The 20,754-nt window shown below is 41.2% G+C and overlaps 5 protein-coding genes across 6 annotated transcripts; 3 read left to right on the top strand and 2 right to left on the bottom strand.

Moving 5' to 3' along the window:
• Positions 1-44: 44 nt before the first annotated feature.
• LOC134180230 (xaa-Arg dipeptidase-like) lies at positions 45-1,951 on the bottom strand. The gene is made up of 2 exons (XM_062647332.1): positions 1,629-1,951; positions 45-1,052 (listed from the first exon to the last, which is right to left on the bottom strand). Exons 1-2 carry the CDS (start codon positions 1,930-1,932, stop codon positions 154-156), a joined length of 1,203 nt encoding a protein of 400 aa, XP_062503316.1. The 5' UTR covers positions 1,933-1,951; the 3' UTR covers positions 45-153.
• Positions 1,952-2,160: 209 nt separating this feature from the next.
• LOC134179285 (E3 ubiquitin-protein ligase NRDP1-like) lies at positions 2,161-2,550 on the top strand. Its single transcript, XM_062646146.1, has one exon. It carries the CDS (start codon positions 2,161-2,163, stop codon positions 2,548-2,550), a length of 390 nt encoding a protein of 129 aa, XP_062502130.1.
• A 244-nt stretch (positions 2,551-2,794) lies between these two features.
• Positions 2,795-3,833, top strand: LOC134179852 (renalase-like). Its single transcript, XM_062646851.1, has 3 exons — positions 2,795-2,867; positions 2,940-3,079; positions 3,139-3,833. The coding sequence occupies exons 1-3, from the start codon at positions 2,831-2,833 to the stop codon at positions 3,682-3,684; spliced, it is 723 nt and encodes a 240-aa protein (XP_062502835.1). The 5' UTR covers positions 2,795-2,830; the 3' UTR covers positions 3,685-3,833.
• A 30-nt stretch (positions 3,834-3,863) lies between these two features.
• LOC134179851 (lysosome membrane protein 2-like) lies at positions 3,864-13,647 on the bottom strand. Of its 2 annotated transcripts, XM_062646849.1 has the most exons (12): positions 13,625-13,643; positions 12,926-13,073; positions 12,697-12,869; positions 9,955-10,108; positions 8,927-9,121; positions 8,642-8,862; positions 6,696-6,868; positions 5,587-5,705; positions 5,429-5,523; positions 5,140-5,191; positions 5,009-5,081; positions 3,864-4,128 (listed from the first exon to the last, which is right to left on the bottom strand). In XM_062646849.1, exons 2-12 carry the CDS (start codon positions 13,052-13,054, stop codon positions 4,031-4,033), a joined length of 1,482 nt encoding a protein of 493 aa, XP_062502833.1. In that variant the 5' UTR covers positions 13,055-13,073; positions 13,625-13,643; the 3' UTR covers positions 3,864-4,030. The 2 variants fall into 2 exon arrangements, with proteins under 2 accessions (XP_062502833.1, XP_062502834.1); XM_062646850.1 differs by lacking the exons at positions 3,864-4,128; positions 5,009-5,081; positions 5,140-5,191 and adding an exon at positions 5,299-5,353 and having other exon boundaries at positions 13,625-13,647.
• Positions 13,648-14,369: 722 nt separating this feature from the next.
• LOC134180233 (xaa-Arg dipeptidase-like) lies at positions 14,370-17,858 on the top strand. Its single transcript, XM_062647337.1, has 2 exons — positions 14,370-14,670; positions 16,819-17,858. Exon 2 carries the CDS (start codon positions 16,890-16,892, stop codon positions 17,691-17,693), a length of 804 nt encoding a protein of 267 aa, XP_062503321.1. The 5' UTR covers positions 14,370-14,670; positions 16,819-16,889; the 3' UTR covers positions 17,694-17,858.
• Positions 17,859-20,754: the final 2,896 nt, after the last annotated feature.

Here is a 20,754-nt window from a genome sequence, read left to right as displayed (position 1 = left end):
ATCCGGGTGTGCGTACAATATAAGCACAGTGCGCCTGTCAACTCTATTCTTTGTTTCCTCAACAAATAAATCCAAAAAGCTATAAAAATTACGATATTCGGTCGCTACAAATCTAGACCCTTCCCAGCACAGAATTTTCAACTGAAGGATAATTTATACTTGCTGCATTTGCAGTTTGAAACTATCTTTGACTGCTTTAAGAGCTTCCGGGTCTGTCAGTACATCAATGGCACATCCTGCTATAGCTTTTGAAGCCACCAATGTCCGTTCGTGAGCAAAATCTGTGTTGGCAGCAGCAGTAAACTCACGAGTATGATTGAAAGCATGAGTGCCAATGCTATAAACTGGGTGAATAGATGGAACTTCATAAGAGACATCTCCCATATCGGTTGATCCTAAAGGAATATCATGAATGTTACCGATTCCTGGAACATGATCAGGAGTAAATTGGACACCAAGGTCAAGTGAGTTCCTAGTATATAGATCAAGGAGCGTTTTGTTGCTCACTAGATTCATGCAGTGATCTTCGTCCTTTATATCAACACTGCATCCAGTTGTCTGACCGGCAGCAAGAAATATGGCTCTTGCCTTCTCTATCAATGTCTCTAGTTCACTTTCTGTTGGGGCACGCAACAAGTACTGTAACTCTGATTTCTCAGGTATGATATTTGGTTTCGTTCCACCATTGCTGATTATTCCATGTACTCTCCACGACGGTCTCATCTGTTGACGAAGCACTGAAATTCCATTGTAAGCAGCTATGGCTGCATCAAGTGCATTGACTCCTTCCCAAGGAAATGCAGCAGCATGAGATGCCTTGCCAGAGTATGTAATTACCCACTGGTGTATGGCAACAAAAAGTGCATGTGGCATCTCAACAGGCATTGGATGGACCATCATAGCGATATCAACATCATCAAAACAACCATTCTTGATCATCAGACTTTTTCCTCCCCCGTCTTCTTCAGCTGGGGTGCCAAGAATAGTCAAACGGCCAATCGGTATTTCGCTTGTGTCTAGAGCTGCTTTAATACCAATGCCTGCAGCACAACCTGTTACAAAAAAGATGTTTACCACACTAAGAAGTACTTAGCGTCTACAAGCCAATTCTAGTTCATCATCAACAATTACAAACGCTAGTAATTCTAAATGCTCAAATTAATAAAAGGAACTGTGGTGTAAGCCTTGGCCAGTGCACACACACATGCACACACACACACACACACACACACACATGCACACACACACACACACACACACACACACACACACACACACACACGAAAGTTAACCAATGATCTTGGTCAAGTTGTCATCACCTACCATTCTTGTTACTGTGTCTTAATTAAAAATTTAAATGTATACAGAAATTCAACATTCTCACACGTGATTTACTTTAATGTTCTACCAACTCCTCCTCTCCAGCAAATTTTTTTCTTTGTTTTTCTGTGCATGCACGCGTGTATATGCATGTAGCATGTATACAGAACTCGTGTGCGTGCGTGCGTGCGTGCGTGTGTGTGTGTGTGTGTGTGTGTGTGTGTGTGTGTGTGTGTGTGTGTGTGTGTGTGTGTGTGTGTGTGTGTGTGTGTGTGTGTGTGTGTGTGTGTGTGTGCCGGCCACTGTACCTGCCTCTGCAATCAGATTATGGCCACAAGCATGTCCTATGTTTGGAAGGGCGTCGTATTCACAAATCACTGCCACGTTAACACCATCGTCGGCTCCTGCTCTTGCTCTGAAAGCTGTTTTCAAAGTGTACTGCTCATCGACTTCGAATCCTTTGTCTCTTAGGAAACGAGTCAAAACATCGTGAGCTTCATGTTCTTCAAAACACAGTTCAGGGTTCAACCATATCTTTTCACTCAAACTTTGCAATCCAATGGCAGAGTTGTCAATAGCAGACCAAGCAATTTGCTTCAACTTGTCAGCCATTCTACAGACCTTGGAGTCAAGATACCTCGCGCAGTTGTACAAGTTGTTAGTGTCAACTGACTACTAAAATCCTAATTAATTAATCTTAATTAGTTAATTAATTTTTATATCAAAACAACATTTGACGATAGTTGAACAAAACTGAACTCACAGGCTTATAAATAATTTAAACTAATTAAATTAAAATAGGCGCCTAGTTTGAAAGACCCGTATGTGTTGACTTTGTTGATGGGGTTTGACATCCACCGTTTTCAGGGCGTTGTCGACGAAGAACTTATATGCTCCATCTGTCAGAGCGTATTAGAAGATCCCGTTCAAATTCAACAGTGCGAACACAGTTACTGCAATGACTGTATACGAGAATGGCTGAAGAGAAAGCGCACTTGTCCTCAGGACTGCAAGGAAGTGTCCGAAAAAGACTTATTGCCGGCTTCTAGGCTTCTTCGCAACCTTCTTGGTCGAATGATAATAACCTGCGACTTTGTTGACGAGGGATGTTCGGAGCTATTGAGTTTGGATGCTTTGCAGAGTCACGTCAGTACTTGTGTTTATAATGCACGACGACTTCAACCGTGTGATCAAGGATGCGGAGAGATTATTGCAAAGAACGAGGTTTGATTGTACAATTGACTTTTGTCTATATAATTTCATAATTAAAGGCTCTAATAATTAATTAATTGATGTAATGGCATCCTATATAGACCTAAAAGTATGCTTTAATTTAATTAATAAAATAATTAATTAATTTTTAGAAACTATTTGTGAGGCCTTTAAAGTAACATTACGTGATAGGTTTTACTCTGAACTTTTGGATCATGGTATTCTAGTGCCATTTTGTGGTGTCATTGAAGGTGAAAGCCGTAGTGACAAGGCAAAAAATTTCGTTGCCCCTAAAAGAATGGATAGCATTGTCAACTACTGTGTAGCGGCATCAGGTCAGATTGCAACTACAGTAGGTAAATGTTTTGAATAATGAGACGATCGTTTGACTGATCATATACCTTCAGGCTACAGTGTTTTGTATAACACTCGTCTTGAAAAGCTGTCAGTGGCAGATGATGGTATGATCAAGACGTTAACTCTCGAGTCCGAAAACGGCTATGTTGCATCTTATAATGCAGTGGTGATCACTATACCAGTACCACAGGTACATACATGCAGGGCATCTTGTGGTTTTAAAGTAATCGGTGTGCTATGCCGTAATAGGCTCTCGCTCTTGATGGTGTTTTGGAGCTGCTTGATAAGAAACCGATTCTAAAGAAAAATCTCGAGTGTGTGCACTATTCGTCGAGATATGCTGTTGCATTACACTTTGAGTCAGATTTTGAGATTCCTGTCCCTTGGACTGCTAAATATGTGTGCGGTAACGATGCAATTCGTTTTGTGTGCTGGGACTCGAGAAAACGGAATCCTCAGTCTGGAGGTCCTCACTCACTCCTAGTGCATTCTAGTGTTCCTTTTGCAGTGGAACATTTAGAAGAAGAACGAGCAAAAGTGGAAGAAACTTTGATAGACCGAGTACAAATGTTGTTTTCGTGGCTGCCAAAACCTACTTGGAGTAGGTGTCATCGATGGCGATATTCTCAAGTGAAGCAATCATATTCTGGCATACCCGGATATGTCACAATAGGTCAGTCTCCACCACTGCTGTTTGGTGGTGATGGATTCAACCACTCGAATTTTGATGGCTGTGTTGAGTCGGCAGCACAGATAGTTAATGCTCTCATCAAGATGCCAATTCTATCGTTATAGTATATGACTAGGATGGTAGGCAAACGTGAAGTGAAATAAGCAAACTGCCAGATGAAGTTTCATACGCTTTCTTCAGTGTCTGAAGTGATTGTTTGTTTGAGTGTCTGCAGGTAGGTACATTAGACTGTGACTAATAGTGTGTCTGCATGAAAACTAGTATTTTGAGACAACAGAAAGAATTGATTAAGAATTCAAGTGTGGTTATCATTCTATAGCTGAGCATTGCACTAGGCTACTTACTATTGCTACTAAAGGCAACTCCATTTTCTTAGACAGAGCTCATCATGCTTGTAATCAAATTCGAAAGTCAACTACAATAACTACTGAGTACTTCTATCTTCACAGTCTATTTCTTCTGTGACACTTGTGCCAGCTCTTTGTACCCATGTGGACGGCCACAAGTCCAAACAAGTAGCAGAACAACACATATGATAACAATGATTCCTGCAAGACAAATTTAATGCTGGTAGATGAATTACAGGTACATTTAAACGGCAAAATATTGATACGCCTAAACATTCCTTAACCACAAAAAGCATGCATTAGATGCAGATCCGGGATGTTTGAAACAAATGATTATCCACAGACCGTGCCTGGTTCAGGAGGGATTATGACCCTTGGTGTGATGGCATACAATGATGGCATACAATATCCTGAGGTATAGATATATTTGACATATAGAATATTCTTGTTTAGTGCTATTCTTTCCGTGAACTGTGGTCCTTACTAATGGATGTGTAACAAGCTCCTCTGCCAAACCTGACCATGCATAAGTTTTAATCCAGCCTTCAGTATAGAAAGTGACCTCTCTGCATCCAGACTTATGCTAGGCAATGTATGTGCTATCAAGATCAGAAATGACCACCAGTCACAGGCTTTTGACGTAAAAGGCTGTTGGAAGTGCTCTCTCGTACTTGTGATCTCTTCTGCATGTCTTGCACTTGCTGGAAACAGTAGGGACTGGCTACAAGTGACTAACTACAATTTAGATGTAGAGCACCAGCAGTGGGTGCATCATTTTTTCACTCAACAACAGCCTATGCATCTAGTTTGAATTCCCATACAAACAAATTGCAAATATACAAAAAGGCAATATTCAAAGATAGAAACATTTTTTTGTTTATGATGATTAAATTAGATTTAAATAATCACAACTGTCACAGAATTTCTTAAGTAATAAACTCATTTAACTAGGCACATACATAATTTTGGCAGCACAAGTTAAATTTGTTTATGACAAAAGCCACTTAATTAATTCAGTGTGCCCAAGCCAAAAGATACAAACGCCTAGAAAGGAGTCGTTATGATTGGTTATAAGGCATACCTCCAAGTGCTGTAGCTCCCCAAGGAATACCATTGGCAACGAGATTTACATGAGAATAATCAGCAGTAGCAGTCTGGCATAAAACACAAATTTGATTAATGACTCCACCAAGTTCTCACTGAAGTTGTCACCTCATTAACATAGAAAACTGGGATAAGCGCATCATGTATGTAAGACGTTTGACTGTAATACAAGAAGTTGTTATACACAACAGAACAGGATGACCGTACTGCAGCTGTACGAATAACATCATGCAATTCACGCTACTACAGTGTAGTAGTCCAAATGAAATGTGTGTCTCATGTTGACAAGTTTGTTCCATAGAGCTACCACATCAAATCCAGACTGCAGGCAACAATGTTTCTATTGTTCGGGATTGACATCGTTGCACATAGCACACTTAATTAAACTGAAGCTGACCTCCAATTAGGGTAATCTCCACCTGTTGTATTATATTGCTGTACCCTTGCATTTACTTGCACTTGCTTCTGGAATCTCATGACCAATCCAGTGATCTGCAGATCAGACAGCCATTATAGTAGTAAATCTCACTATTAGAGAGAAGGGAAATTTCACACCGGTTCGATGTCTAGAAAAGACGAATCTGATTCAGGATCGCCTTCTCTCAGTCCACTTATGTTTCTCCTGATTTCTGGATCAGCATCCAAAAAGTATGGGAAGGAAGTGTAGATTGGTGCTGAAGACAAACACAAACATTGATAGATGACTACGTAGACACTCGTACGTCATCTTTTCCACTGATATTACAACAAAGTCATATAGCCCAAACAGAAAGCTATTGGCCTTTGAAAGCTACACTGCTGTAATACTTGTTGTCTGATAGCTACATATATCTCAAGAGCAAAACACTAACTCAGTAATTGGAAGGGCCCATTAGTGTTTCTGATGTGAACCAAGCACTAAAATTAATCCAACTCATGTTAATAGTGTGGTAGAGTGGGTGGTAGATGCGCATATACAGTGTACTATATATTATTAGATCTATGTACCTAAATACAGTTTCTGTCCATGATAAGCCACAGGGCTTCAATTAAATGTTGGAATGAGATAATCTATGTTGTGTAGCAATAGAAAACCTAAAGTCTACCATCCATCTGTTTCATATGCTTGACTGGATGCTGGACAGAGGCGAGTTGTTTCACTTGTCCACTTCTGCTAAGACATACTAGCATGCACTCTAGTACGTAGTAGGCACCTGTACTACTGTTCAACCTAATTCCATCCCTGCAAGTGATACTAATTAGGGCGAGCCTTCTGTTCAGTCAGAGTATTTTATTACAAAAGCTGCAAAGCAGTTTGAATCAAATCCATCAATGCTTCAATTTGTTCAGGCTTGTATTTAGAAGAATATAATAGTCCACGATGTCATTAACAGTAGACGCTGACAAAAAAGAATGATAAGTGCATTAATTTCTTCACAACTTGTAGGAGGTAATGGCCCAAATGAAACAAAAAGAAAATACGGTAGCAGTTCGAATGTGCTTCCAGCCAATATAGATTAATATTTCAGATGCCAATATTATAGATGAACTGTTCATACTGCACAGTACGTGCATGTGACCATAGAGTTACACAATGGTTAGACTGTGAATCCTGAAAGTTGCAAATTAAAACCAATTTGTCTCTTAAATGTGCCTATTGGAACACTAAGACATAATGTCCTCACCTCCTGTTGCATTTGATAGATTGAGAATGCCATAGAGCCAGTTTGCATAAAACTGGGCATTTAGCGGACACCTGGTCTCATTCCATAATTCCCATTTAGGCATCTCAAAACGATACAACGGCATCCAACTCCAGGTCAACTTGACATCCTTCTGATAATCCAAGTAAGATGACCTACAACAAATCACATTATCATGACTGAATTCATTTCCAACAATTAACAAATCAAAAACTACACAGCTACTGATAAACAAAAGTGTCATAGTTATAATTTTGTAATAAGCCAAACCTGTCCATTCGAAGTGTCGATGTGTATGTACAAGCACCTGCCATATGTGCTTATCACATACAAGAGCTATGGCCCCAAGGAACCAAATAACTTCTGCTCGTACAAATTTACGTTAGTTTGCTTCGAAACAGTTTTGGACTAGAGTTATTAGAATTACCAAACACACCATTTCCCTACCTTCCCCATGTACTACAACACCATACCTCCAACAATATAGTGGTTCACTAGAAGCTCTAGAAGCTTTGGAAGTTCAAATTTCAAAAGTGCTGTCCTTGTCATGATACAGTGAATCAGTGAACCTTCCCAACATCATATGTCTTACCATTTGTTACGTATTTTTGCTCAAACCAGATCTGTCTAAATGTCCATGATGTTAGTGTATACTTGGTGTTAGTACCTGTAGGATTATTAGTTTCACTTAAGTTAAAATTCCATAATCAACAGCACATCACAACTGATTAAATGAATAGAGAAGCACATTACAGTGCTAAACCCTTGACTGGTGTATGTAATCACATATCTCATCATGTGATAATGTTTTGCATACTGAGATTTAGCCTAAGCCGTGCGTCTCAGCTAAGGTTTCCAATGCATTTCTCTAGCTAAACAAAGATGCAAAGCTGCGTCTCCAGACTTGCATACTTACAGGTCAGTTGCTTCGTCCAACAAACAGACGTGCTGTCATGGACAATGCACATTCCCATTCGCAAATTCCCTTGGAGCGCCAAAATTTATGTTGAAGACGACAAATTTTGCAACAACACCACGGTCACTCAGCCACCCACACCGAAAATTCAAGTTGTCAGACTGCAAAACCACTATGCAGAAACACTGTGGAACAAGCAAAATGTTACAAGTCAGATACAGCTACACGTACCGCATGGTGCCTGAATCCAGCACCTTGGCTCTCTAGACACCTGGTTGTTGGTGGGTAAACACGCATGTGCAAATGTAGACTATATAGGCGTAGTTTCTATGTGCTAAACCCTTATGTAAAGCAAAGGACTATACACCATGTACAGGATGGACGCCCAATGGTCAAATTCTCGCTAGCAGCTACCAAACAATGAGAGGTGGAGCCTTATGATAACATCATGTTTGTCTATTGGTCAGTAATGACACCACTTCTTGGCTATTGGTCAGAATAGTTTCATTTACATCTATGCTAATCGAGTATAAATACGATCATACGGTCGTACCTCAGGCAACTATTATACCCTTAGCCCGGATATCCGGGCCCCGATAACAACGAAAGACTTTACTTCATGTACCTAGGTACACTCGAATGTCTCTTATCTGGACAGCTTGGGACCGAGTACTGCCCGTATCTCAGAATTGCCAGTATCTTAGGATAACCACATTTTACAAGCAGTAGATCAGTTTGAACAACGTTGAAAGTTCTTTCTCATGTGAAAATTAGATTACACAAGAATAAATGTACATACTGTATGACGTGTATATGCTCCATGCTGCATTTTCCCATTAGACGTGTAATACAGTCCCTAATGCATGATTACATGTACACTTGCAACAGCTGATTGCGCATGTTCTCGCGGGTGCATGGTATACAGACATGCCCATATCTCAGACGTCCAGATAAGAGACATTCGAGTGTATGCAAGATTCATTACATAAATGCACTCCAAATTATAGTCAACCTGTAAAGATTGTCGATGAACAGCTGCAAGCTTTCATTTCTCTTCACGTGAGGATGAAACAATGTACCGTCAGTCCCATTAATCATGTTGGCTTGAGGTCCACCCCAGTAGGGTAGATGTGTCATACCTCTCCACTCTACATATCGACCAACAGCATTGATGTCATCAGACCCAGTACGAATGCTACTGTAGTTTTTCCAATCGGCTTCTGAATCATTGTACTGCAATTTTGAAATACAAATAATACATATCAAATAGTACATTCTACTGCACAGAGTAACTCACAACAAGACCAAACGTCGCTTTGGGAAGATAGTGTAGTAAATGTAAAATCTCAATCAGCTTATCTTGATATCCCCACAGCAACTTAGTTGGTGCCTTTGTGATGAACAACTGCTCACGAGTTTGCTTAACTATTTGTTTCAGCACCTCTATCTCAAACTCTTGTTTTTCTCTGTTCATCGCACGATCAACAACAGCCTAAAGACAGAGTTTCACATTGAGGTGATCCAAACATGAGTCACATTGTGTACTCAAAAATATCTTCAAATCATTAGCGATTGTCTCTTTCACTTTTTATATAAACAGCAGTTGCGAACTGCACAAGAGTAACTAAAGACAGACACTGCAAAAGACTCCAAGATGGCTAGTTTACCAACTGAGTTACAACTCGAGCACTGCAAAATAGATGTCTAAAACCATCAAGATCGTGATCAAGACCTGTTTGATAAAATAACATAATGTATTACAAACATAATTGTGATAGTGTGCATCTACCCAGTGATGTGTGCAAGTGCTTATAGTATGGTAATATTTCTTATAAGCTAGTGGCACACATGTAAGTACATACATCTGGCAACAAGAAAACAAAAAATAATAAATGAAAGAGCACCAAAGTGTCTAACCCTCACTTCGCATAATGTGAACATATCACATGATTCAAGATACTGACATGCGGTAGCAATTCATTCGACTCGCTTCTTTGTTATTGTTATGACAAGATCTTTTTTGTTGTCCTCAAACTCTACCGGTTAGAAACCGTCTCAATCAAATGCTGCATCCAGACGAACCCACAGATGCAGGATAATGCAGGCTTTATCTCCTGCTAAGTAGTAATATAAACACCTCCTCATATAATTAAAAATTCATTATGTGTATTAGAAAGACTACAATATCTGTGATTAGTCTTATGTAGTCAGCCAAAGAGAAACTTCTGTTTCTCTCTAACCAGCCAAACGCACAAGGAAAAAATGGCATAACTTCGTGAGACTATTCGTGAGAAAACTGGTAACTTTACATCATATTCATCATACCAAAAATGGAATATTGAGAGTTGTTATGTTATCTTGATCAGGATCCAAGCTTTCGTCTGTCTTCTCTCGATCAAACATATAGAATGAATGCAACTTGTACTGCAGGACTGTTTGATTGTCACTGAAGGTGATATTCGTCTTCACACGAACATCTCTACGGTAATACATAAACACTTGGTAGTAATACAGTCAACATCCAAGAATACAAATCTATAAACAAATACTTTAAACAAACATGTGATAAATTATTAATACTAATATAACCTTGGTGAGTATTGTAAGTCACAGAGCAAGAAACATTACAAAATACTTTGCTGACAAATAACAACACACTGTTTCAATAGTCTGTTGTCTCACAAGTACCAAAACATACTGATAGTGAACTGATTGTGCACCCATGCTCTTCAGTTACTCTTAACAAAAATTGGTACACATCGAGAAAAGAGTGCTAAGGAGAGCACCTCAGCCTCTTCAATGCAAACACTTAAAAAGATAGTAACTGCTTTGTTACCGTGCATCTCATGTAAGTCCTCTAAAATGTAAAATACGATGCAATGTAAAGCAGAAATACCAGTACATGTATGTAAAACAGGCTTTCAGCATTTTACTTTTGTACCAAAAATCTCACATCTAGAAGTAGAAATATGTAAACGTTTAATTAACCAAAAAATTTTATGCCACAAGGTGCATTCACAGTCTTATCATACAGCAAATCAGAAGCTAAGGTGAGCCCACATGTACAATAAAACTTCATAACTGACGTATTTGTTAAACAGGTCTTAATCGATTGAGACAAGTGACATTCCTTCCAGCACAACAATAGTTATTAGAATTACATCTTTTATGGTATGTCACAAACCATTGCACATTTGCTAGATTTACAGCAACAGCTACAACATAATGTTGTCGTTGGATCAAACTTTTAAATCTTTTGACATTAATGAGAGTCATATCATCTGCAAGTGAGTGCTCTTCGTCTGCAAACGTGCGTTTGGAGATGTAGGGTCTAAATAAAAGATCTCATTGGGATTGCAAGTGTCTACTCGTTTTGTAACTGTTCACAAAAAAAGTTGTCTGCTGAGATCACATTAGTCATGTGGAGTTCGTGGTTGTACTACTGGTCTCTAGAAATGTTAAGTGTACCCTCACTGGAAAACTATGTTTAATTTCGACTGTGTTTGAGCCATTGCCTGGGCTGTGAAAACGACCCATCTAGGAGGTTTTGCATTTTTAGGTGTTGACCATCACCAAGACCATGCATGTTTACAACTTGGGTTTTAGTGATGAATGTAGATAGCATGCCACATAGGTATGAGTATGCTCTCATATCTTCAATAAACAAACAAGATGCATCATTCTGCACCAAACAAGTCAATTCCCAGAGATTCTATACTATATTTGACATGACACTTCTAACTGTAATGCTAATACTGTTTTAGTAGGCCCAAGCCAGTCTCTTCTTGCTCCTGTGTGTCACTCTGAAGCAGAGAGAAACTGGTATCAGACTGCCTTCTGGTGCAATTAGATCTGCTCATTTCTCAGCAGGTGGTATGGCTACTAGCAAAGGCCACGTGAACTCCTCATTCACATTCGGTGTAGGGTTTTCTCTTGTTGGCCAAAAACTCTTTGCCACAGCAACTGCTTATGTAGTCATTGTTTACACACTTTCTTTTCAGGCCGAAGCATTTTCAAGCACTTTTTCTTTGATGTCTTTCTACTCTTGGCCCATAGACTTCTCTGATCATGTTACCAATGTCAGCTTTCAGTAGAAAAGGCTTCTAGTATGATTACAACATTGTGTTTACGTCTGCCGTGATCGTTACATACCAGTAAAACAACCGAATGGTTTGACACCTCATGCCTCATTTCTTTGAAAGCCTGTTTTGCAGTAGACTAGATACTGTCTGGCACACATGAGCCTATAACGTATACTGTACAGAAATCACTTGTCGAGAAGAAAGCAATTAGTAACAAATGCACAATATTATGTTACAAGTGGCGACCACTTAAGAGCTCCCGGAAGCGTTTCTGTAACACTGTCTGTTTGAAGTATTCAAAGATTGTGTATTAGGCACATCGTCCAAGTAAGTCACACCGGAAGAAGACAGTCTGGTACTGTACCAGTCTCTCTGCTCCAGAGTGACATATGAGAAATGGCAAGTGCGAGAAGAGACTGGCTTGAGTCTATCGTTTCTGTCCTATCACACAGCTGATATAAAGGTAACGACTGTGCATATGGTCCATTCCATTAACAATTTGTATCCAGATGACGTCCAAGATGCAACTTGCTTGGTTTTATTGCTTATAGCACTGCCTTACATGTTGCTAGTGCGCTAGCTACGGGTCATGAAAAGCCAATCATGAATGTCATGCAGTCCAAACTCGACTGCTTTTATTAGAAAGTCCGACTGAAATGCATGAACAGTGCATGCTTAACTAAACCGTTTGTGACTTAATATTGTGTTTGTTTGTTGTCAATGTGTGAAACCTGTCTTGCAATGTTGCAATGCTGTTCTGCTTGACTATACACACTGAACCTGCGACAGTGAATGTCGTACATCTCGCTCAATGTTAGTGGTACACTACGCATCAACAACCGTATAAATTAAATAACTACTAAAATTTGACATTTTTACCATTCACTATATAGACTGTACATTTAATTAACTTCATTTTGCAAATTAGTACAATGACCCACAAGCAAGGCCTAGGATACGTATTTACAAATTTTGCTACCATTACCTATAGACGTAGGGCCCCACTACCGACAGCAAGGGCTTACTGCCGGTGATCACGTGATCAGGATTCGTGACATTGAAGAAGTAGACTTTGTAATAAACAGTTGAACCAGGAGTTTTCCACTCGTCAAACCCTTTGGACCCAGGTCGAAGTACAACGTCGGTCTCTTCCAGTTTCTGTGAACACAAATTGTCGACGAAAGTGCGACCGGAAGTTGTCTGCTCATTCTTACTTTCTTGACTACGCGTTCCAGCACCACGGGAAAAAGAAACACGGACAAGAAGACAAGAGCTAATCCGATAAGAAGAAGCACAATGGCAGCGACATAACGACAAGCACCACGACTCTTCGGCTGCGCCATGGCAAACTCCTGGGCGGTTCTATATCCGGATTCGAGATGACACGTTAATGTCTTTAATTTCATTATTGATTAAGTAAATTAAGTATTAACTGTGTTTACAGATATGAGCTTTCGAAAACCATGATAAGATTTGTCGTAAAGTGTAACTTACATTTAGTGAAGAATATGTCTAATTTTTCTACTAAGAATTGATGCGCGTTCGTGAAAACCATGCAAGTCTTGTGCGCCTCGCTAGCCACCCCCTTTTTAGTTACAATTTTTAGTGTAGGAGTGTGGTGCCAAGGCAGGCTGCTAAATTTTTAATTAATGGAATATCTAGAGGAGCGGTCTGCGTATCTCTGACTCCGCCCGCGGCGCTAAACGTTTCTGGTCGCACATCAAGTTGGGAAGTTTGGCGCTATCTCAGAGCAAACTTGATAGCGGAGCATTATACTAAGGTTAGAAAACAAAAGCGAACGGGGCGGTTTTCCAAATAACGTCCGATAAGTGTAGGTTTTGTTTTACCGCTTCGTGTAGACTTTGATATTTGCTTAGGCGAAAGTAAAATGTGCTTTCGCATCACAGACTCACCTTCAATCGACGACGAAAAGCACACATACGGCGATGGTTCGGCAGTTACTACGAATGAAGGAACTTTGTGTCACGTGATTATGTGCGGGGTCCGTGTGTGTTTTTCCATCACGCAAGTCCTTTTGTATCGTAGTATAAGGTCTCCATTCGTAGAAAGAAACGGAGGAAAGTGCGAAAGACCGAGCGATTGCAAGTCGTTCAAGACGATAATGTGCAGTCTACAACGTACGAACGACTGAGTCGCTTAGGAACTGTAACTTGTTTCATCTGGACCCGTCTCTTCGGAAAGCAAGACCCTAACAATGCGCCGCGCAACACGACAAGCATTCGTTAGTACGCAGCCCAAGGCCTTAACTAGCAAGTCCGAAAACATTTTGAGAAATGATGGTATGTAGGGATGGGTACGTACTTATGTCATTTATGGCCATCTCCTACATCACATTCACAACTGCTGCAAGCGATATAGGTAAAAGGAGTGTGATGTAGGAGATGGGCATAAATGATATAAGTACATACCCATCTTTACATACCCATCATTTTCTCAAAATGTTTTTGGACTTGTTTCATATATTTTTGGACTTGTTTCATACATGCAACACGACAAGCATTCTGTACGCAGCCCAAGGCCTTAGCTAATTAACGTAACTAACGTCTACTGCGCGTGCGTCAATCCGTGAAGTAGTCCAGAGACGACGCGGACGAGGCAGGGGAGTTCGAGGCCAAAGCATCCATCATGACTGATCTGAAAGCTGCTGCTTTAGCTGCAATCGATAGGGAGACAGCCAGCTTGCACAGTCTTTCTGAAGCGATATGGGATAGACCCGAACTTGCTATGGAAGAGCACGAGGCGCACGCTACTCTGACGAAGTATCTCACAGAGCAAGGTTTCGACGTCCAGTCTGGTTACTGTCTAGAAACCGCATTTAAGGCCACTTGGAGAGGAAACGAAGAATGAGTGTGCTGTCCTACTGTGGCGGTTATATGTGAATACGACGCTCTGCCTGAAATTGGACATGCATGTGGACACAATCTCATTGCTGAAGCTGGTAGGTCACGATCTCGAGACTCTAGCTAAGGGCGCGTTTCTTTATCTCTTTCGGTCTTCTGGAAGAGGTTAGCTCTTCTGCTGAAAGAGTTAGGAGAGTCATGAGATCTCTTGCTGTATGGCAAGAAAACGGAAGAGAAGAAGAGCGCGTGACTTCTTGAATGTAATTAAGTTAACACGTAATACACAGTTGTACGTAAATTTGCATGCAAGCGCAATGGTTGAAAGTTCAATGAACGTGTCTCCTACTAGAGGCTGCATGCTTTGCCACTTCTTTGTGTAGATTTTTTTGAAATTTGGTTCTGTATGTTGCAGCACCTACAAGGTTTTGCCTATGATTACTATCACTAGCACAGGCACCTCTCACACTGCTTTGTTGTGTGAGAAATGATGCAGGCCCTTTATCTTACTGTTTGTAACAATGTGATGTTACTCTGATTAACATTCCAATCATTATTATCCGACTTATGTTCAGGTCTTCCTGAATCGAGTGTAGTTCTGAAGCTATAGAAACTGGTACTTCGTCTTGATACCTCTAGCTTCAACCTATACACCAAGACCAGTGGTTGGTGGACACTTACTGCCTTCTGGAAGTCGTCAATAGAATGGTTGCCGACGTTTGATAGAGACATAGTGTATCAATTAGTGTATCATAGTACCTATAAGTACTAATTTTTTGCTATGAGCAGTAGTGGATCCAGGATTTACCTAAAGGGGAGGTCAATGACATGCCCACACATTTCAGAAAATGCAATATTTTGAACAAATACGATCATTTAACGCAAATAATTGCATTATTTTGGTGCCAGTTTCTAACTAAGAGGATACACATTTTAAACAGTTGCTACTTGAGTCTTTATCATGAGCACTTCTGCTAGTGTACTCAGTACACCATACTGATATTGCTGCTACTGTAACACTCAAAGCTAGTACTGTACTCGTCATCGGGATGGTTCAGAGGGTCTTCTAGTAACATTCGTCTTGGTGCCTTTGAAGCCAAATTATCTATGACTTTTTCCTAGTTTAGAGGTATGTCCTTGTGGCTGTATAGTAGAATCGAGTCGTTGAGTCGATCCTGACACATGGTGCACTGTAGCTCTATTTTCATGTAAGCTAGGGCTGAATTAGCCCGCTCAACAGAAGCAGCTAGATGTGACAGGAGTGACGAGTAATAGATGAAGAAGACATGAAATGTTAGGGTGTAGAGACCGCTGTTGGTTGTAAGACAGTTTCAGATAATGACTTCGGTAGTGCCTCTTGGTCCCACTTTTGCCAGCATCTTACCCACCCGTCAACCTCCTGTGGCAGAGAGTCTGCTGAGGGCAAGTCAGTGCTAAGATTTTTCTTTAACTGATCAATTATCTCTTTGGGAATGCCACTACGCCTGATGGCATTTTCTGGCAAGAGAAGCATACCTGATAGAGATCATATTAACCTGATTGAAATGAGCTTTAAGTTCAGTCCAGCAGCTGTACAGCAGCTGCCGCTACGTCTGCCACTGCACTATCCACGTGAATGTTTCTGCCATGTTATCACCGCCAAATACCAGACTCCCCGTCAATAGACTGCTCTTCGTTGACTGATTCATCAATGGTGGAAGAGACAGCTAGATTGAGAATGAAATGGTTGACAAGCTCTTTTCCCAGCAGGTCTAAGAAAGACATGACGTCAAGGCTTCCTCTTTTTTTCCATCTGTATTTGAAACGGAAACTAGCTGCTTGTAACACGCGGTGGACCACTGAAGGGCATGTGCAATACATGCCAACTTGGTACATGTGCAATACTGTACAAGACAGTGTGTACTGTACTGTGTGCATGCGTATTGGCTTAGAGTGCATGAGAGCTCTGCAAATTGCCGAGATCACATGTACTCTAAACTAGATCATATATTACTACAGAGAACAAAAGAGGGGGCCTGGGGCCCCGCCTGGATTCGCCACTGAATGAGCCATCAGAAACAGGACATTGTGACTTACTGAGTAGCATACTCATTTTTTTAGCTATGAGCCATCAGAAATGGGACTTTGTAAAGTAACGTGACTAACTGAGTAGCATACACTCAAAGGACATAGAAGCACTTCTGTTCTGCATGTGTGCATGTGTGTATACATTAAATAAAAAGATCAGTTGACGGCAATTTTGTGTTTAGGATGTGCTGCTGCAATTGGCATCAGAGCTGGGCTAGAAACAAGCGAGAAACCACTCGGTCGTCTAACTATCATGGGAACACCAGCAGAAGAAGCGATAGGAGGGAAAGTCAAAATGATTGAACAGGGCTGTTTTCAAGACATCGATATTGCTCTCATGGTACATCCATTTTCTTCAGATTCTACCGTCGCCACATTCATATCGGTCTGCTGTCTGATTGCAACGTTTACTGGCAAAGCCTCTCACGCTGCTGCGTTTCCTTGGGAAGGCATCAATGCCCTTGACGCGGCTGTCTCTGCATACAATGCTATATCGATGCTCCGACAACAAATGAAACCAGACTGGAGAGTCCATGGCATAATTTCTAATGGTGGAGCTAAGCCTAACATCATACCCGAAAAATCAACTCTTGAGTATTCTGTGCGCACTCCTACAGCAGCAGAACTCGATGTGCTAGCCGGCAAGGTGAAAAACATATTTGAATCAGCAGCTCAAGCAAGTGGCTGTCAAGTTGATGTCGAGGAGGTATGCAGGTATTCGAATGTGATCAACAACTCAGATCTCATGCAACTGTTTCGAAGTAACTCGGAGAGCCTGGGTGTGCAGTTTGATGAGAAAGAGAGGATGGCAGGGTCCACGGATATGGGCAACGTGTCCCATACCGTCCCCTCCATTCATCCACTGTACAGTATTGGAACAGATGCTTTTAATCACACTCGTCATTTCACCGCGGCAGCAAACACGGACTATGCTCACAGCAAGACTCTTATTGCAGCTAAGAGTATAGCAATGACAGCCATAGATGTTCTTACAAACCCTGAAATGTTGAAAAAAGTCAAGGCAACGTTTCGATGCCAGTTGCAAGAGGCTGCATAGAAGCTGGCACCAATGATGTCGTGACTATATACTGAGAATAGCTTGCGTACAAAGTAGCTCAATCATTTTGTAGTTGCGACGACCATCGTTGTCACTGTACTAGGTGAATGGGCGACAATGTATATGTACCTCTGCTGTTAATAACTATACTCAACATTTCACTCACCTCTGGCACCTTACCATAAGCTTCCACTACCAGTAAGTACATTCGACCCTGAGGGACCCAATGAAATCGATATGTAGCCATTGCCATGGCTGTGCTGTACGATTCCCAATGAAGAAGTGAGGCTTGTCTGCACCCCTTGCTATTTCTTGACATCCCATCTTCACCCATATAGTTTAATTACTTGCACAGAAATTTTACTGTAACTGTGCTATTGGAATCTGAAGGCTGAAGAATTAAGTTGTGCTGGTTCTGCGGGTACCAGCAGCCTTTGGACCAGAGCTACTTCTAGATCCGCCTGACCAGTCTAGGAGTCAATTGTTCTTTGATTTGACAGATTGATAAGTTACCGTATCTACTGTACATGATAATCAGTATCAATCAGTAGATGTGCATGCCAGAGTATTACCACCATCTTGGAACCGTTCTGACGCTGCAAAATTTGGCTTGGCGCTTGCAGCGTCATAGCGCCAGATGGGCCACACTCCTGCTTAGAACACAATCCATTAGCTTTCACAATTCATACAACAAGAGGCTGTAGTTCCACACAATTGCTATAGAAATTTCACACAATTGTATCATCTCAGACATCATAGTCTATGATATCAACAATGTAGTGTGGAAATTACAGCAACTGTACCAGTCATGTTAGCCAGCACAAGAAGAATTAAATGCTGTTACCATCGGTCACCACGAGGAGGTGTGACTGGATTTTGACCGACACCCTCACGTGATGTGGATTCTGGCCCACAGGGCCATCCACAGGAAAGAAAATCTTATAAACCATACACTCCTACCTCGACCTAACCGGTTCAGGAGGAAGGGAAAACTATAAACTACATACTCCTGCCCCGACCTAACCGATTCAGGAGCAAGGTAAACTATAAACTTAAGTTCAGAAGGAACTATAACTACGCTTCTGACAACAGTCAGGTTGGGAAGGGAAGGAAAACTGCCTATATACAAAAAAACTCACCAGAAGGGAAAGGGAAACCCACAACACAGTACATAACATGTAGATACACATAAGATTGAAACAAGTCGACGTTACACACACACAGTGGAAGTACATAGAAATGACAGTGACTATATAGATGCCGTACATGTACATATGGGAGAAAGAGAATGCAGACCTGTGATCATCCAATAAACCAACTAGATGACTTTGTCTTCGCATTCATCTGCCAAAACTCGTCCCGTGTAGCTATAGAGTTGTGGTAGGTGTAGAAACAGTTCTTCAACTTGTGGCAGCAGAGAGCCAGCCTGCATGCCTCACAGTAAGATATACTATTAAGATTCCTACACACTCGACAACGAGGCCTGCTCCTGGCATGACTAAAGATGACGTTATGGCCATTCGTGTTACAATTGATGCATTGTGGCACACCAGATTGCCGTGGTGGTACTGTCAGTGGCAGTTATGGCACAGCAGGTTGTTGAAGTAGCAACATAACACCAGGTTGCTGTGGTGGTAAAACTGGTGGTGGTAGTAGCATCACAACAGATGGTGGCATCGTAACAGCCTGTGGCATCGAAACCAACTGTGGCATCAAAACTGCCTGTGGCATCACAACTGATGGTGGCATTCCAACTGCTTGTGGCATTCCAACTGCTGGAGTCATCAGTTGTGGAACAACAAACAGTTGATGCATCTCGAATGGCTTGTGTCTCCGTAGCGGTATAGTAACAACAGGCACAGTAGCAGTAGTAACAACAGGCACAGGAACAGATGCAGTCATGAGACAGATGCAGTCATTGGAACAGGTGCAGTCACAGGAACAGGTGCAGTCACAGGCAACAGTTCAGCAGCAGTAGTAGCAGCAGTAGGAGCAGATGCAGGAGCAGGAAGAGACAGCTGTGGCGCAAAACGTTCACTAAACATCCGTACCGGGGGAAGTGTGATAGCAGTGTGAAAGTGGAGATGCGACATCTTCGTATCGGGATTCAGCTGTTTAATTTTAAAAAGAATGAAACTATTGACCACGACAGTGTCCAGGAAGTTATAGAAATAACATTGATCCAATGTTGGCACTTCCTGAGCACGCCGTAGATCTTGGTCGTGTGATTGAATTTATCGACGCCCCATGTACTTGTTGTAAAAAGGTACAACCGGAGGGCACACTAGAGTTTGCCTCTTATGACCTATGTATCGAGTACAAGTTTATCCATCAGCTCCTGGAAGCATGGTGGACAAAAAAACAGCCTGGCTGTTGTCATGCCATTCGTAGTAGGCTAGGCACCCATCTCTAACCCACAGGAATTCACCCCTGAAACTCTTGCAGCTCTTGAAACTCTTGCGATTGGCAACAGAGTTTGTCAGTTGCTTGGGGAATCCCTTCCGATTTCTACGAAGGGTTTCACAGGCCAAGATCTTATTTTCTTTCCAGGAGCTGCTCAAACAGTACACAAGGCGTATAATAATTATCAACACAGAGTTGATAACCTGCACCCAACTTCCTTGTTCCCGATCCTTGTTACTTACTCGGATCCTTCGTAAAGTCATGCCTTCTTTCTAGACAGCCGTGATGGTCTAAGTACTTCTGAAGCAGGGGGTTTGCTTCCGGTGCTTGTACTAGACTTTACAAACCAGACTGATCTGGTTGAGCACGACACGTAATGTATTTTTTGACTCACCAATATTTGGTGCAGTTCCCAACATTGGTTGCATTGTGTTCCATGCATTTTGCAGGTTTTGGATTTTTTCTTTTCTGCTCGTCCTTCAACTTCAAATGGTACATAGATTATACAATTACGTATATTAAATAATTAATTTATAAACGCTTTATGCAATTAATTAACTTTGTATTTAACTTAATGACTTGTCTTTTTTATTGTTAGAATGTGACAGTAAATCTTGTCAAGATGGTGGAACTTGCAACAAAACGCCTGGTAGTTTCA

This window comes from Corticium candelabrum, chromosome 5, assembly GCF_963422355.1.
Source record: "Corticium candelabrum chromosome 5, ooCorCand1.1, whole genome shotgun sequence".
Lineage (NCBI taxonomy): Eukaryota > Metazoa > Porifera > Homoscleromorpha > Homosclerophorida > Plakinidae > Corticium > Corticium candelabrum.
The sequence above is the reverse complement of the archived record's forward strand: the minus strand, read 5'-3'. Positions and strand labels throughout refer to the sequence as shown.